General features: G+C 41.0%; 1 protein-coding gene across 1 annotated transcript in view; it reads right to left on the bottom strand.

Annotated features, from left to right (window-relative positions):
* Nucleotides 1-19,403, bottom strand: part of smchd1 (structural maintenance of chromosomes flexible hinge domain containing 1) — a 250,877-nt gene that overhangs the window by 166,562 nt on the left and 64,912 nt on the right. The window contains exons 15-19 of the mRNA XM_072467902.1: nt 16,243-16,349; nt 16,067-16,149; nt 13,073-13,186; nt 6,215-6,292; nt 4,742-4,861 (exon numbers count right to left, since the gene is read on the bottom strand). Coding sequence (XP_072324003.1) covers nt 4,742-4,861; nt 6,215-6,292; nt 13,073-13,186; nt 16,067-16,149; nt 16,243-16,349 — 502 coding nt within the window. The remainder of the gene's footprint in view (nt 1-4,741; nt 4,862-6,214; nt 6,293-13,072; nt 13,187-16,066; nt 16,150-16,242; nt 16,350-19,403) is intronic.

The following is a 19,403-nucleotide window of genomic DNA, read 5'->3' as shown; positions in this document are numbered from 1 at the left end:
CAAGACCATGGGGCTGGATTTTCCAGTGGCACCCACCTGCCAAAACCAGAAATCCCTGCCCAAGGTCAATGGGCCTTTGAATGATCCATCAACATTTTCCAACCCGCCAGCAGACGAGACCAGAAACTTTCCCCCATGACTGTAGTCAGTGCCCAGTTTAAATTCTGGACCAGAACTGCTTACTGGGGTCCTTTATTTTTCCCAGGAACTCTTCATCCTGAATGTCCTTATTTTCAACTGGCTGGGTCTTTCCCTGTTCCTTACAACTGTGCTTAAAATCTGCACAATCGTAATGTCTGGTCCTGCCACAGTAAAAGCATTTGGCTCCCCCTGCTGGGCACATTGTTCAGCGGCGTTGAGCTTTAGTGCTGTTGCAACATTTTGAAATACATCAAACATCAGATCTGTACGCCAAGTTTAACAATGCATTGTTGGCTCTTTCGCAATTCATAGACGACGAGCAACAAATTTGCAGTTTGTGTGACATCAAAACTTGAGGGGCCAATATGGTATGTAGGCCTAAAGTCGGGTGCCCAGCCAATCAAAAAGCCCACCCCTTCAGCAGCTTTGGTGGGTTTTTTGATTGGCAGGGCTCCCAAAGGCCTAAATACCATATTGGCCCCTCCAAAGTCTCGATGTCACACAAACTTCAAATTTATTGCTCGTCGTCTATGAATTGCGAAAGAGCCAACAATGCATTGTTAAACCTGGCGTACTGATCTGATGTTTGAGGTTTTCCGTGTGGGAGTCTGCACGTTCTCCCCATGTCTGCGTGGGTTTCCTCCGGGTACTCCGGTTTCCTCTCACAAGTCCCAAAGACTTGTTAGGTGAATTGGACATTCTGAATTCTCCCTCAGTGCACCCGAACAGGCACCGGAATGTGACGACCAGGGGATTTTCACAGTAAGTTCATTGCAATGTTAATGTAAGCCTACTTGTGACACCAATAAAGATTATTATTTTCCAATTATGGGGCAATTTAGAGTGGCCAATCCACCTACCCTGCATATCTTTGGGTTGTGGGGGCGAAATGTGCAAACTCCACACGGACAGTGACCCAGCGCCGGGATCGAACCGGCGATCTCGGCGCCGTGAGGCAGCAGTGCTAACCACTGCACCACCGTGCTGCCTCCAAACTATGCATTTATAAAGCACCATGATAAGCACCTGATGTTCAGGACACAGATTATTTTGCATCCATACTTCATAGATTCTTTAACATTTCATGTAGTCACAGACTAAGTTTGACCAATCACGAAATATGGCAATATCTCGTGGCATTAACGGTGTACGAATCAATTAAATTTACATTTTGGTCTAAAATTACCAGCTGATAAAAATTAAACATATACCAAATGAGTTCTAGGAAAACATTAGAGGATAGGAGTAGCAGACTGGCTATTGTTGACTGGGAAACTACGTTCAAAGATATGGCGATGTTAGGCAATGGCTAACATTTAAAGAACTCATAATTTGCAGCAAAACATTATTTTAATGCATACAAACCCAGAAAGGAAGGTGTTCCAAACGTGTCTCAGGAAAGATAAAGGGAAGATGCCTATAAAATTGCCCAAAACCCCGTCTGAACATTTGGAGTATTTTAAAATTCTGCACAGGAGGGTCAAGATTAAGAAAGTGAAATTAGAATATATGCGAGTAAACTAGTGAGAACCATAAACACGAACCATAAAAGCTACCATCGGTATCTAAAAAGGAAGAGATTGCAAAAACATACGTGGGGCCATTGCAAGTGGAGTCAGGAAAATTTACAATAGAGGATAAGGAAATGGCAAAGAACTAAACAAATACCTCAAAGCTGTCTTCACAGAGGAAAATACAATAACCTCCCAGAAATAACAGAGAATCAAGGGACTAGTGTAAATGAGGAGATTCAATATACTAATTATTTGAAACAAGTACAAGTACAAGTATAAATTAATGGAACTTCAAATAGGTAAATCCCCTGGACCTGATGATCTGCATCCCAGTGTGTTGAAAGAGGTGGCATGCATTGATGGTCATCTTTCAGAGTTTTTGGACACTGGAATGGTCCTTGCAGATGGGAAGATGGCAAATATGAAACAACTATTTAAGTGAGGAGGAAGAGAGAAAACAGGGGAGCTACACACCTATTAGCCTAATGTCAGTAGTGGGGAAAAGCGGAAACCTATTAAAAAGGATGTGATAAAAGGAAACTTGGAAAATAATGGTAGGATTGGACAGAGTCAATATGGACTTGTTTAATAGACCGGTTGGAGCTTTTTGAGGATGTCACTGGCAGAATAGTTAAGGAGGAACCAGTGGATGTAGTATATTTAGATTTTCAGAAAGCTTTCCACAAGGCCCCACACAAGAGGTTAGTAAACAGAATTAGAGCATAATGGCTTTGGGGGGAATATACTGGCATGGATTGAAAAACTGGTTAAAAGACAGAAAATAGACTCAGAATAAATGGGTAATTTTCAGGTTTCATTGAATCCCTACAGTGCAGGAGGCCATTCGACCCTTTGAATCTGCACTAAGCCTCTGAAAGACCACCACTATCCCCATAACCCCACCTAACCTTCAGACACCAAGGGGCAATTTAGCATGACCTACCCACTTAACTTGCACATCTGTGACTAGTGGGATACTGCAAAGGTCAATCCTTAGACCCAGATATCACAATCTACATCAATGATCTGGACATGGGGATTAAATATAATAATTCCAAGTTAGGTGACAAAAAAAACTAGGTGGAAGTGAGTTGTGAAGATGCAAAGACGTTTCAAAGGGATTTGGGCAGACAAAGCAAGTGGGCAAAAATGTGGCAGATGGAATACTATCTGGAGAAATAGGAAATAATTCCTTAAACGTGGAAAAACTGGCAACTTGGGTGTTCTTGTTCATGAGTCACTGAAAGCCAACATGCAGCTAACAGAAGCAATTAAGAGGGCAAATGTATGTTCCAAGAGGATTTGAGTATAGGAGCAAAAGATGTCTCACTGCAATGATATAGAGTCTTGGTGAGACCTCACCTGGGAATATTGTGTGCCTTTTTGGTCTCCTTACCGAATGACAGATGTACTTGCCATAGAGGAAATGCAATTAAGGTTCACTAAATTAATTCTACTTGGAGGGATTATCCTACGAGAAATGATTAAATAGTCTGAACCTTTATTGTCTGGAGTTTAGAAGGGACTAGAGACTCCTTGATTGACATAAGGAGTAGGAGAATGAGAGGTGATCTCATTCAAACATCTTTTCGGTCTTGACAAGGTAGATGCAGGAACAATGTTTCCTCTGGCTGGGGTATCTAGAACTAGGACAGAGTCGCAGAATAAGGGTTAGGAAATTTGGGACAGTGGTGAGGGGGAATTTCTTCATTCAGAGGGTGCTAATCTTTGGAATTCTCTACCCCAGAGGGCTGTGGAAGCTCAGTCATTGAGTATGTTCAAGACAGTCTAATAAATTTTGACATATTAAAAACAGTAAGGGAAATGAGGATAATACAAGAAAATTATGTTAAAGTAGTTGATCAGCCATGATCTCAATGAATGGTGGAGTAGGCCCGAACTGCTGAATGGTCTACTCCTATTCCTTGTAAATCAGGGAGTTCCTAGTTTGAAAGTAACTTTATAAAGATGAATATTGTACATTTTCAGAAGTGAGCTGGTTTGTCAGTTCCAATACTGACCATGCCGCAATGTCAAAATAACCAACTTCAAATACATGTCAGAAAAGGAATGACAACTACATTGACAATTCTTTCTTTGAACATGCATGAGAATTAGGCTTCACTGGCAAAGCTAGATCTAGTGTCCATTCCAATTACCTTTTAAATGATCATGAATTGCCATCTTTAATACCAGATTGGCTTACTAGGGTAGTTAACAGATAACCACATTTAAGTGGGCCTGGAGAGAGACACAGTTGAACTCATGAATCCAGAGCATTAGTCCAAGCCTCTGGATTACTGGCCCAGTTACGGCACCATACACCTACTTCCGTGGAGGTGTGCATAACCCTTTTCAAAAGATGAAGACAGACATTCTGGGGAGCCACTCACATTCATTTAAAAAATTTTTTAGAGTACCCAATTATTTTTTTTCCAATTTAGCATGGTCAATCCACCTAACTTGCACATCTTTGGATTGTGGGGGTGAAACCCACGCAGACATGGGGAGAATGTGCAAACTCCACACGGACAATTCGAACCCGGGTTCTCAGCGCCCCAGTCCTAACTACTGTGCCACATGCCGCCCCATCATTCATAAAGTGGAATCAAGAGTTGACTTCTAAAGTACATGCATGGACAAACTAAGAGACTAACATTCTACTTTCAAGAATTGCTTTGCCAATGTGCCCCAAATGTATGAAAAATTCTGGTGAAAACAGCTTTGTTCCCAAAGCTTTAAACAATAAAAAACATAAAACTGCATAAACCGCAAGGATTTCACAGAAAGCGAAAAGCACAAGTAGATATTTTCCTACAATTTTGGTCAAGTAGAGGGGCCTTTATGCTACAAAGCAGTCCATCTGTTCCTGATCATATTGCTAATGTTGGACGCCTGAAAACTGCTGCACTATTTCCATTGTTGACATCTTGCTTACTTACTTTGAGAATAGAAAATACCAAAACAAAATGGGGACTGCGGCAAGGTACAAATAGAAGAAAAATGTAAGTTAATGATAACACTTTTCTGAATTATGGCATATTTTCCACCTTTTAAAAAAATAAGTCAAATAACTGATTGTTTACCTGTGACAGTGAATTTGAAGATTCTGCTTGGAAGAGGCCTTCCTGCATAAGTATCTGCGTTACTTTCATTCAACACTACTTGCAGTTTTAATGTGTAGATTCCAAGTTTGCTAATATTTTCTGGAAAACAAAAATGAAACTGAACTACAAAGTGAAACTATGGAGCTATGAAATTCAGTCTACTCCAATAAGCCAACTGAGAATTTTGCTTTTATGTAAGTTGATATTGGCATTGAATAATTAAAAAATTCAAAGTGTACAAGTTGGAAACACTCGAGACCTGAACTAGACATTTACTGAACATTTACAACTTTAGAACATGTAATTCTTCAATTTCTCTACTGAAGCAAGCACTTAGAAGGCAGTTCTGAAATATTGAGTTGTTTTATTTCACAAGGAGGCAAATGTGGAGAACAAACTTTCTGATCAAAATCAGTTAAAATCTGTAATTGTATCAGCATGAAATACAAAATAAATGCTAGCTCACATCAGCATTAACTTATACGATTTTAAAAAACATGGCATTTACTTATCCACCAACATTTCTGATCTGTAAACCTCAGCAAAAGTCTCACAACCTTCTCTTTTGTAAATCCAACTTTCCACCAGGCATGTTATTTCACCTTTCTGTGCTCAGAGACAGGAACCAAAGGAGTTTCCAACACATGCGAGATGGTGTGCTATTGCCTAGTCAGGTTAACTAAGGCCTGTGATAAGGTGGAAGGTAGGAGAAATAAATGACAAAAGGGGTTTAAACCCATCTTTTATTTCTTTCTTCAGTCCATTGCCATCTCCCTTTGTCTTACACCATCATCCCATTCGCCATTAACCTCCCCTGCCACCCACCATTAGGCCACCAATTTTTAAATTCTCTACCACTTTCCCTGCCTGTACCTACTTAAAACCTATTAGTTTTCTTTCAATTTAAAGTACCCAATTCTTTTTTCCCAATTAAGAGGCAATTTAGCATGGCAAATTCACCTACCCTGCACATCTTTGGGTTTTGGGGGTGAGACCCAAGCAAAGACGGAGAGAATGTGCAAACTCCACATGGTCAGTGACTCAGGGCTGGGATCGAATCTGGGTCCTCAGCACTGAGGCAGCAGTGCTAACCACTGCACCACCCAATTCTTTCTTGTTCTGACACAGAATCAAGGACATGAAATGCTGTTTCTCACTCCACAGATGCTGCCTTGACCTGCTGAACATTTCTAACATTTGCATTTCAGATTTCTAGCATCCGGAAAACTCGTAATTTGTTTTTGTTACAGATATTTTATTGTTTTGTGATTGGAAAGGCCATTTCATTTCAACACAGCTAACAACCTTAAAAATGTGCAATTTTAAGAAAAGCTGTTTGTGGACATTTAATTTAAAATATTACGTTTTTAATCTCATAACCAATGGAAAATGGCCAAAAAATCATGAAACGTGACATACAACTTATTACTGAATATTTTATGAATAACTCACCCATCTTTTTAAACCAATATGGCCATTTGCCACCATGTTGACTGATGTGAGAAACTATTTCCTGGTCACCAGTGGAAGCTGCAACATAAAGCAAAATTAGAACGACTGCAATGAATTTGTAAAAAGTAATTACTGGTGCTATTAATACTATTTGTTTTCATTTGTTCATTTACGGGATGTGGGCTTTGTTGGCTAGACTAGCATTTATTGCCCATTCCTAGTTGCCCTTGAGAAGGTAGTGGTGAGTTGCAGTTGCTGCGGTTTAGGTACACCCATGGTGCTGTTATGGAGGGATGATTCAGAATTTTGACTAAGCAACAGTGAAGAAACAGTGATATATTTCCAAGTCAGGATGGTGAGTAGCTTGCTGGGGAATTTCCAGGTGGTGGTACTTCCAGGTATCAGCTGCTCTTGCCCTTCTAGATGGTAGTGGTCGTGGGTTTGGAAGGTGTTGACCAAAGAACCTTGGTGAATTCTTACAGTGCATGATGCAGATGGTATACACGGCTGCCATGGTTCACACGGTGGTGGTGGAGGGATTGAACGGTTGTGAAACGGGATGCTTTGTCCTGGATGATGTTCTACTTCTTGAGGTGTTGGATTTGCCTTCATCCAGGCAAGTGAGATGCATTCCATTACACTCCTGACTTGTGCCTTGTAGATGATAGCCAGGCTTTGGGAGTCAGGGGAGTTCCTCGTCACAGGATTCCTAGCCTTTGACCTGCTGTTGCAACCACAGTATTTTTGTAGCTAGTCCAGTTCAATTTCTGGTCAATGGTAACCCCAGGACATTGATAGTGACGGATTCAGGTAATGCTATTGAATGTCATGGGGTAATGATGAGCTCCTCTCTCCTTGGAGATGGTCATTGCCTGACACTTGTGTGGCATGAACGTTACATGCCTGGATATTGTTCAAGTCTTTCTGCATTGGAACACAGGCTGCTTCAGCATATAAAGTATCTCAAATGATCCTGAACAATGTGCAGTCATCAGCTAACAGCTAACATCACCACTACTGATCCTATAATGGATGGGTGGTCATTGATGAAGCAGCTAAAGATGGTTCAGTCTGGGACACTACCCTGAGGAACTCCTGCAGTGATGTCCCGGGACTGACCTGCAAAACCACAACCATCTTCCTTTGGGCCAGGTATGACACCAACCAGCGGAGAGTTCCCCCGATTCTCATTGACTCCAGTTTTGCTCGGGCTCCTTGATGCCATACTTGATCAGATGCTGCCTTGATGTCACGGGCAATCATTTTCACCCCACCGTTCTCCTCTGGAGTTGAGCTCTTTTGTCCATGTTTGAACCAAGGCTACAATGGGATCAGGAGCTTAGTGACCCCGGTGGAACCCAAACTGAGCGTCCGTGAGAAGATTATTGCTAAGTGCCACTTGAAAGCACTGTTGATGACCCCTTTCAGCACTTTGCCGATGACCAAGAGTAGACTGACGGGGCAGTAACTGGCCGGGTTGGATTTTTCCTTGTTTCCTGTGCCCAGGACATAGCTGGACAATTTCCCACATTGCTGGGCAGATGCCAGTGTTGTAGCTGTACTCGAACAGCTTGGCTAGAGGCAAGTTCTGGAGCACAAGTCTTAAGAATTATTGCCGGAATATAGTCAGGGCTCACAGCCATTGCAACATGCAGTGCCTTCAGCCATTTTTTGATATCACTGGAATGAGTTGAATTGGATGGAAGACTGACGTGTTGCTGGGGACCTCCGGAGAATCGTTGCAAATGCTTCAGCCATATCTTTTGCACTGATATGCTGGGCTCCTCCATCATAGCGGATGGAGATAATTCTGCAACATCTTTCTCCAGCGAGTTGTTTAACTGTCCACCACCACTCATGGCTAGATGTGGTATGACTGCAGAGCTTTTATCTGATCCGTTGGTTGAAGGATCGTTTAGCTCTGCCAATTATTTGCTGTTGTGCTGTTTGGCACGCTAGTCCTGTTTTGTAGCTTCACAAGGTTGACACTTCATTTTAGGTATGCCTGGTATTGCTCCTGGTATGTGTACCTGCACTCTTCGTTAAACCAGGGCTAGTCCCCTGGCTTGATGGCAGAGTGGGGGATAGGCCGGGCCATGAGGCTGCAGATTGTGGCTGAGTACAATTCTGCTACTGCTGATGGCCCACAGCGCCTCCCAGATGCCCAGTCTGGAGCTGCAACATTAGCTCTGGCTGGCATCAATATAACAATATTACTCCACCCCAATGAGTAATCAGTTAATCATCAAATTTAGTTACCTTGATGATAGCCTTCTGTTAAATCCAGAACAATAAACTCACTCTCTGACAACCCTTTGTTCTGTATATTTTATTCCATAAAAAAATTTTTAAAAATAATTTTCAATAGAAACCTCCCAATTTGTGAAATTAAGAGTACAGATTAGTTTACTGCCACGCCCAAGTAAAAGTCAAACTATTATGAAAACTTAGGCAATTGTCCATCTTAGCAAGTTGTTCGTGCTGAGAAAGAAAAAGCTTCAGGATATCCCAAAGTGCTTTACAACCAATGAAATACTTTTGGTCATTGTAATGCAGGAATCATGGTAATTTGTGCTTTAGCATCGCAAAGTCCCACAAACAGCTGACAACAAAAGAGATACAGCTCAGTACACAGCCCTATACAATATGTAATACACATTTAAGTGATACTTCCTTTCTTCTTCTAGTGGGATACTAGCAACCAATTCCCCACCAATTAAAATTAAACTTGAGGAAACATTACATATAAAGGTATATAATTGAGAAGTGTGACTCATACCTCAAGCAAAAACCATATTAACAATAGCACAATAGCATCAATTTTGACGACTGTTGCCCCGCAGAACTTCCATCTCACCGAGCACAAATTTCAGGAAGAATGGGTAGAGACGCGTTCACCTTGATTTCCTGAGTTTCTTTGTGGGCAGAACTGCGCCTGCACCTACAGCAGACACAATTCCAATGTAAACAAGACTCGGGAGGCTGTACCCAACCTCCTGCTCCATTTTGCTGAAGTACAACCCGAAGGACACAGTAAAATCTGGCATCACATTTTGCCCTGCACTACTGAACATATACCATTCGTATCTAATCAAGTACATTTTCCCATCTATATCGGCAACCATTTTTTGATCATATTATGAAGATTGTTACATAGAATACTAATTTATGTCATCAGCTGGACATATATACATTTATATAATGTTTTTTGTAAAGAACATTTTGCTGAGCAAAGCACACTGGCCTCCAACAGCTATTACACTGCATTTGCAAAGGACATAGCTGCTTTATGGAGACACTGTCTATGGAGCACTCAAAGACAATGGCTAAATTAAGCCTAGATTAAACCAAAGAAGTCAAATGACTCAGCTCTTGGGTGTGAAAAGATACTGGATTTGAACATTCAGACTGCCACAGGGCAACATCGCTACCCCACTCTCTCTCTCTCTCTCTCTGAAATTCCACTCACAGTCGAGCGGTTTGTGATTTGCAAATCCACCAGAAGATCTAATTTCTGTAAATTGAGAGCTCTTAAAAGGAGGATTTCAAATCAACACCACTGCCTCCAAGAGAAAAAAAGAGAATCAACCAGCCCTGACTGTAGACCAACTGCTCCAGTGAGAAATTCAAATACCATCAGTTACTATAGAAAGTGAACCTTAAGCTGTAAACAAACATCCAGACATCTGATTTTTTTTTTCTGACTTTACATATTACTTGGTCAGGTTTTAAGATCTGATACTCGATTTCATTCTGTTCCACATGCTGGGGTGGGGGTTGTATTTGTCCTGTTATTGCATTGGGGTAGTGCGGACATATTTGTACATTTTATGCCTTTTGTTAATTTCTACATGGTTACCAGATGGATTTTGACAATAAAATCCTTTACTTGTTAATTTAAGGAACCTGCCTACCTATTTATTACACCGAACAACGCACATTTAAGTTTTTAATAAACGCCGACAATATTACCTCTTATTTAAATTCAAACCAAAAGAGTGGGACAAAGAAGAGGGGAGTCACTTCACCCCTCCTAAACAGGTCATAACCAACACTTCAATATAATTTTTGAAAATAAAAAAAATGGATAAGTTATGCATTTTGAAACACAAGTGTCAGCCATGCCTCAGTTGGTAGCACTCTCACCTTAGTCAAGGTTGAGAGTTCAAACCTGTGCCAGGCTTTGAGAACAATATCAAGGCCAACACTCCAATGTCTGTTATCTCTCATTCTAGATTGCCCTACAAGGGGAAACATTTGGCCTACATTTACTTTATCAATCCCTTTTAGTATTTTATATACAATGATCTTTCCAAACTCCAGCAAGCATAAGCCCAAACTTTAATCTCTCCTCATATGTCAACCCTTTCATCCCCAGAATCAATCTGGTGAACCTCTTCTTAACTGTATCCAATGGCACCACATCCTTCCTCAAATAAGGAGACCAAACTGGACACAATACACCGGGATGTGGTCTCACCAACACCCGTTACAATTGCAACAACACTTCTCTACTTTTTTACTCCAGTCCTTTTGCAATAAACAAGAGCATTCCATTTGCCTTTTTAATTACGTGCTGTACCTGCATACCCACTGTCCGCGATTCAAAATGCATCCGGGCAGATATCCCTCTGCCCAGATGCATTTTGAATCTGCTTCCATTTAGATAATGATTCGCCTTTCTAGTTTTTCGGCCAAAAAGGATAACGTAACACTTATCCACTCCATCTGCCAAATTTTGACCCAATCTCCTAGCCTATCTATATCAGTCTGTAAAATCGTTATCTCCTCTTAATTGCCTGCTTTCCCACCTATTTTAGATTCATCCACAAATTGCGCTATGTTACACTCTGTCCCTGCTTGCAGATCATTTATATAGATTGTAAACAGTTGAAACCGGAGGACTGATCCCTGCAGCATCCCACTAGTTACACTTCGCCAGCCAGGGAAGGACCCATTTATCCCAAACCTCTGCTTTCTGTCAGTCAGCCAATCCTCAATCTAATCTAGTACTCTACCCCAATCCCCTGCAATTTCACCTTCTGGATCAGTCTTTCATGCGACCCCTTGTCAAACGCCTTCTGGAAGTCTAGACATACCACATCCAGAAGTGCCCCATTATCCACCTTGTTGGTTACATCCTCAAAAACTCAACTAAGTTTGTGAAGCATGACTTACCCTTCATAAAACTATGCTGACAATGGTAGATTGATCTTGGTCTTTCCAAATGTTCAGTCATCTCCTCCTGATTCCAGCAACTTCCCACCACAGAAGTCAAGCTAACCGGTCGATAGTTTCCTCCTCTTTGCCCCTCTCCCTTTTTGAATAGGGGTATCACATTAGCGTGTTTCCAATCCACTGGGACTCTTCCAGAATATCATAACCAATGCACCCACTATCTTTGCTGCCACCTCCCTTAATACCCCAGTTGCAGGCCACCAGGTCCCAGAGACTTATCTGCCTTCAATCCCATTAGTTTATTCAATACCGTTTCCCCAGTGATCTTTATTGCACCAAGCTCTTCTGCACTGACTGCAGTTTTTGGAAATTTATTATCCTCTACTGTGAAGACAGAGGCAAAATATTGGTTCAGCGCCTCCGCCATCTCGAACTTCCCCATTATTACCTCACCATTATTATCCTCTAAAGGGCCAACATTTACTTCAGCTATTCTCTTCTTTACATACTTATAGGAGCTTTTGGTATCAGTGTTTATGTATTCTGCTAGTTCCCTCTTAGCTCTTTTGATTTTATGTTTAGTAGCCTTTTGCTGAACCTTAAAGTTCACCCAATCCACCAGCTTTTACTCCAGCTTTTGCAGTATGGTATGCCCTAGTTTTTACCTTCATGTCTACCTTGACTTCCTTGTTTAGCCATGGAATGTTTTTCTACCTTTTACAATTTCTCTTCCTCTCAGGAATATAGTTCAATTGAGGTATTTACTATCTCCTTGAACATCCGCCATTGTTCCTCAACTGTCCTACCCTCAATTATCTGTCCCCAGTCTACTTGGGCCAACTCTTTGCTCAAGCCTGTATAATTACCTCTGCCCAACTCTAAAACTCTAGTGTAGCACTCTGTCTTCTCTCGATCAATCTGAATTTGAATTTCTAGCACGCTGTGATCACTCCTTCCAAGAGGATCATTAATGACAAGACTATTTATCAACCCTTTTTTGTTACATAATACTACATCTAAAATAGCCTGCTCCCTGGTTGGCTCCATAAGAAATTGCTCGAAGAAACAATCCCTCATACATTCTGAAATCTCCTGAGGCTACCCTTGCCAAATAGATTAATCCAGTCAATGTGCATGTTAACATCCATGATTACCATTGTGCCCGTCTCACAGGCACTCATTATTTCTTGGTTTATACTATCACCAGTTTGGAAGTCTTGCTCCGGGGCCTGTAAATTACTTCTACCAAGGAGTTTTTCCCCCTTGTTTTTTATTTCCACCCAGATTAATTCAACATTTTGGGCCTTATTGCCAACATAATATCTTAATACAACCTTGATGTCATCTTTAACCAATAAAGCAACTTCACCTCCTGTTCCATTCGGGTCTATCCCTTGGACATTCCGCTCCCAGTCCCAGTCCTCCTGCAACCATGTTTCTGTAGTCCCCACATTATAGGATATAGTCTACATTATAACAATGACTACATTTTTAAAATTACTTAACTGACAGTAAAACATTTTGCCATGCTCAGTGATTATGAAAGGCACTATATAAATGCAAGCCTTTCTCAGTGTGCTTCAGCTGACACGCATTATTATACTGCATAATTACATAATTTAGAATTACTTTAATAAATTGGGGAAAAATTGATCTCTAGATAATGTTCTGCATACTTACAATGCCAGATAACTTTCAGCTCAACCAACAGTTTTTTTGATCCACCATGACTTGTTCCTGGAAGTTTTTGCATAGTTTCGCCTTTTTTATTAAGAATTTCTATTCTCAAAGCACCTGGAAAAAGGACCAATATCTCATTTGAAAGGAATATACAATTTGTCTTGAGTTCCAGAATGAAGCATCAAATACAAAATAAAACTTTACAAGACGATGTTATAATAATAATCTTGATTGTCACAAGTAGGTTTAGGGCTGGTTTAGCTCAGTGGGCTAGCAAGCTGATTTGTAATGCAGAACAAAGCCAGCAGCGCGGGTTCAATTCCTGTACCAGCTGAGAATTCCGAATTCTCCCTCTGTGTACACGAACAGGCGCCGGAATGTGGCGACTAGGGGCTTTTCACAGTAACTTCATTGCAGTGTTAATGTAAGCCTACTTGTGACAATAAAAAGATTATTATTAGTATTGCATTAACACTGCAATGAAGTTACTGTGAAAAGCCCCTGGTCGCCACACTCCGGCGCCAGTTCAGGTGCACAGAGGGAGAATTCAGAATGTCCAAATTACCTAACAGCACGTCTTTCGGGATTTGTGGGAGGAAACCGGAGCACCCAGAGGAAACCCACGCACATACGGGGAGAACATGCAGACTCCGCACAAACAGTGACCCAAGCCGGGAATCGAACCTGGGACCCTGGAGCTGTGAAGCAACAGTGCTACACACTGTGCTACCATGCTGCCCTTAACCAGATCCACTGCATTGAAGACATGACAAAGTAGATAAAGGCAAAAACATTAATAAAGTTGGTTAAACATTACCTTTTTAGAAACACATACAAATATAATACAAAGAATATATGTCATATATTGATATTAATCTTTCAGAAAAGATTCTGGTATCTTTCCTATCACTGATGTTAAGATGACTGATATATTGTTCCCTAGATTAGTTCTAGCTCCCTTCTAAATATTGGGACTACATTTGCTGTTTGCCACTCTTCCGGCACAGTTCACTTTTCTATTGATTTTTATATATGAATACTGGAGTTCCTACTATCTCTTCCCTAACTGGACTACCCCTATGGCTGCAATTTGGTTCCTCAAACTTGTCTTCAAGTCTGACTACTGTTCTGTTCTCCAATTTCTTTTTATCTTAAAAGTTTAATATCCCTCTTGGCTACTATTATTTTCACTCATTTGGAGAGCCTCTACAGTGAAAGGTATTCATTCAGTATCCCTTCCATTTCAATATTATATCCTGTGAATTCATCTTTTGTTACTTTTATCCCTATAAGATATTTTACTGTTACTTTCTATTTTGTGATATTTTTATTTTAAACATCTTATTTGTATTCCCAATTATCCTTTTGGCTCTTTCCTAACCACATCATATTACCATTTGCATTTGCCCATTAAATGTTATGCATTTTGCATATGCCTTTTTCTTTAGATTCAATTTATCCTTACCTCATATCTATGCCACCTCATTCTTGGATAATTCACTATTTTTAAATGAAATATACTCATCCTGAACTGTATGGATTTCTGCTTTAATTATTGGCAACTTTACTCCACCTGTGAATCAATATTTTTCCTTTAGATCTGGGTGTCGGTGGCAAGGGCAACATTTTTTGCCATTCCCAATTTCTCTTAAACGAAGTGGCTTGCTGGACCATTTCAGAGGGCAGTTAAGAGTTATCTACATTGCTGTGGATCTGGAGTCACATGTCGGCCAGACTAAGGACGGCAGATTTCCTTCCCTAAAGGACATCAGTGAACCAGATGGGTCTTGAAGACAACCAATGATAGTTTCATAGTCACCATGACTGAGAATATTTTAAAATCTAGATATATTAATTTAAATTCCACCTTGATGGGATCTGAATCAGTATCTCCAAAGCATTAGCATGGGCCTTCGATTTACTAGCTCAGTGAAATTACCACTACACGCGATCTCCCTCATATCTTTTGGTTCCATCCTCATTGCCTCAAATTGCCTTTTTTCAATACATTATTTTGGTCTTTGAATGACAATACATTGATCTTTTTCATCATCACAATCAAATAAACCTTGAAATTGGACAAGTGATCTCATGCCTATGCAGAGACAAATTCCTTCCAACTACAGCTGGCAAAAAGCAGTTTTTAAAAGAAAAACACAATTTACCTTCTAAAGTCTAAAGCATAAAAACATCTACAATACAAAAATTTCCCAAATCACTGGAGAGATAACCGGATTCAGTCACAGATGTGGATATTGAGCAGCAGACTTGAAAATTGTACACAAAAATATAAGCACAGTAAGATGTCTTACAACACCAGGTTAAAGTCCAACATGTTTGTTTCAAACACTAGCTTTCGGAGCACTGCTCCTTCCTCAGGTGAGCAGTGCTCCGAAAGCTAGTGTTTGAAACAAACATGTTGGACTTTAACCTGGTGTTGTAAGACTTCTCACTGTGCTCACCCCAGTCCAATGCCAGCATCTCCACATCAAAAATATAAGCAATTACCATTCTATAGTCATGAAGACGTTGTGTGTGGCTACAGGCAAATAAAAGGACCAAATGAGGAACAAAGGAGCAGGGGTAGACCATTCAGCACCTTGAGCCTCCTCCGTCATTCAAATAGATCATAGCTGACCTTCTACCTCAACACCATCTTCCCACAATATTCCCATATCTAGAAACCTATCTAGTGACATGGGAAGAATGAATCAACCAATATTAAATCTGGGCGTGGATATTTTCACAGATTTTGACAATTGCAGCAAACTGCCACAAAACAGAAACCTACAATAAAATGTTTTCTGCACTGTCCACACAAACTGTGATAGGGCCTTGGATAGATTTTCCAGCTCAGCTTTTGTAACAAAGCTCCAAAATCAAACCTTGCTGTAGGCCAAATGTGGCAGCGTTACTGAGAAATCACTGAATGGAATATTGATGAGCAATACTTGAATAGATGCAGACAAATAAATAGATTACATTTTTTCTCACCTATGGGCATTCCTGCTGGTCTCCTTTCATTTGGAATAAGTTCATCTCCTTCTGGCCAGGTGACAGATAGTTGATCAGGGAGCCTGTTTCAAACCAATAGCAAGTATATTTCAACAGTAAAACCAATTTTTTAAAAAGTAAAGATGAATGCAATTTTATAATATGTGACTTTATACCTTGCCATTTCATCTTCTATATATTTCTTGATCGCAGCAATAGGTACAGTTCTATCCAACTTCGAGATTGGAATGGTCTTCACCTCATCATACAAAGCCTGGGGTTCCTTTTGTGCCATGCAGAGGGGAAAAAGAATAAAATGCCTTACTGATCTAGTCAACTATTTTTCACCATCTCAAGTAATTTTTTTAAAAATCAGCTAGCAGGACATCGGCTGCAGTGGTGTGGAGTGGCCAGCAGTTTAACAACCTACCTGGGGCAGCACGGTAGCACAGTGGCTAGCACTGTTGCTTCACAGCACCAGGAACCCGGGTTCGATTCCAGGCTTGGGTCACTGTCTGTGCGGAGACTGCACATTCTCCCCTTGCCTGCTTGGATTCCTCCGGGTGCTCCGGTTTCCTCCCGCAAGTCCCGAAAGACGTGTATGTTAGGTGAATTGGACATTCTGAATTCTCCCTCAGTGCACCCGAACAGGTGCAGTAGTGTGGCGACAGGGGGATTTTCACAGTGGCTTAATTGCAGTGTTAATGTAAGTTTACATTTTTTGGTGTTGATTTAAACAAATTGCGAGAGGTGGTTTTTTTTTTTTTTTTTTTTTTAAATAGAATTACATTGCCGAGAAATGGAGGAAAGATCAGTTCCCCTTTGGCACAGTATTTGAGCTATCATTATCATTGTGACACTAATAAAGATTATTTGACATTAAGGAAAAATTAAATTGGGCAGGTAGAAAATGGTAGCCAACACAAGCGCATCAGTTTACAGCAGGGAGACCTGCCTCACAGACTAATCAGCCTGATAAAGTCATACTCACAGAATCATAACTTAGTGTCCCAGACACCACAATCAGAATTCCTGGATGAGCCCTGTCCCACATAGGCCCATAGAAGGGGACAAGGAAAAAGATGGAAAATTATAGGCCAATTAGCCGAACCTCGGTTGTTGGCAAGATTCTAGAATCCATTGTTCTGGATGAGATTTCTAAATTCTTGGAAGTGCAGGGTCGGATTAGGACAAGTCAGCATGGATTTAGTAAGGGGAGGTCGTGCCTGACAAACCTGTTAGAGTTCTTTGAAGAGATAACAAATAGGTTAGACCAAGGAGAGCCAATGGATGTTATCTATCTTGACTTCCAAAAGGCCTTTGATAAGGTGCCTCACGGGAGACTGCTGAGTAAAATAAGGGCCCATGGTATTCGAGGCAAGGTACTAACATGGATTGACGATTGGCTGTCAGGCAGAAGGCAGAGAGTTGGGATAAAAGGTTCTTTTTCGGAATGGCAACCGGTGCAGAGTGGTGTCCCGCAGGGTTCAGTGTTGGGGCCACAGCTGTTCTCTTTATATATTAACGATCTAGATGATGGGACTGGGGGCATTCTGGCTAAGTTTGCCGGTGATACAAAGATAGGTGGAGGGGCAGGTAGTATGGAGGAGGTGGGGAGGCTGCAGAAAGATTTAGACAGTTTAGGAGAGTGGTCCAAGAAATGGCTGATAAAATTCAACGTGGGCAAGTGCGAGGTCTTGCACTTTGGAAAAAATAGAGGCATGGACTATTTTCTAAACGGTGACAAAATTCATAATGCTGAAGTGCAAAGGGACTTGGGAGTCCTAGTCCAGGATTCTCTAAAGGTAAACTTGCAGGTTGTGTCCGTAATTAAGAAAGCAAATGCAATGTTGTCATTCATCACAAGAGGCTTGGAATATAAAAGCAGGGATGTACTTCTGAAGCTTTATAAAGCATTAGTTAGGCCCCATTTAGAATACTGTGAGCAATTTTGGGCCCCACACCTCAGGAAGGACATACTAGCACTGGAGCGGGTCCAGCGGAGATTCACACAGATGATCCCAGGAATGGTAGGCCTAACATACGATGAACGTCTGAGGATCCTGGGATTATATTAATTGGAGTTTAGGAGGTTGAGGGGAGATCTAATAGAAACTTACAAGATAATGACTGGCTTAGATAGGGTGGATGTAGGGAAGTTGTTTCCATTAGCAGGGGAGACGAGGACCCGGGGGCCCAGCCTTAGAATAAAAGGGAGTCACTTTAGAACAGAGATGAGGAGAAATGTCTTCAGCCAGAGAGTGGTGGGTCTGTGGAATTCATTGCCACAGAGGGCGGTGGAGGCCGGGACGTTGAGTGTCTTTAAGACAGAAGTTGATAAATTCTTGATTTCTCAAGGAATTAAGGGCTATGGAGAGAGAGCGGGTAAATGGAGTTGAAATCAGCCATGATTGAATGGTGGAGTGGACTCGATGGGCCGAATGGCCTTACTTCCACTCCTATGCCTTATGGTCTTATGGTCTTAACACCCAACACAAGTGGCTGCACAGTGATACACAGTTGGGAGGGAGTTGTCCTCTGAGTCCTCAACATTGAATTTGGACCCCATGAAGTCTTTAACAAGTTCATCTCATTCCTATCTTATTTATTGTTGGATCTATGAGGTGACAGCACAATATCTTGAAGATTCTAGATTATAATAATTTTATTTCAGTTGTATGAGCAAATACGTTTTCTGCACTGAGCGCAGTTCTTCATTTTAGATAACCAAGTTTGCCTTTTGGACATTGGTGCAAGAGATCCTGTACAGAAAAGTTTGTAGACCATTGCTGTATAAAAACAGTCCTGTTAAACTGATAGATATCAGTGTATATCAGGGGCTGATTTAGTACAGTGGGCTAAATAGCTGGCTTGTAATGCAGAAGGCAGCAGCGCGGGTTCAATTCCCATACCAGCCTCCCCAAACAGGCACCGGAGTGTGGCGACTAGGGTTTTTTTCCGCAGTAACTTCATTGAAGCCTACTTGTGACAAGAAGTGATTATCTGAAAACATGGAACTGAAAAGATGAAATCCTAATAAATTTGAACAATCTTGGTTTGATAGAATTGCTGAATGTCTGACACCCTTAAGTTACTTTATACCTGGTGACTCAAGTTTGGTTTTGAATAAATTGTAATGAAAGGCCTATAGACAGCTGCAGAGAACGGACACTAATAACCTTGTAAAAGGTCCAAACGACAGGTCACCTTGAATGCTTCAAATCCTTTTTGATGTGGGACACAATCCAACATTACACTTCAAAATGTTCAAACCATGTATTGTGTCAGAGTTTGAAGATTGTGATGATTGATTGGGTTTATTAATGTTCAACTTCAT

The sequence above is a fragment of the Scyliorhinus torazame genome, chromosome 11, assembly GCF_047496885.1.
Source record: "Scyliorhinus torazame isolate Kashiwa2021f chromosome 11, sScyTor2.1, whole genome shotgun sequence".
Taxonomy (NCBI): domain Eukaryota; kingdom Metazoa; phylum Chordata; class Chondrichthyes; order Carcharhiniformes; family Scyliorhinidae; genus Scyliorhinus; species Scyliorhinus torazame.
This window is presented reverse-complemented; position numbering and strand designations above follow the sequence as displayed.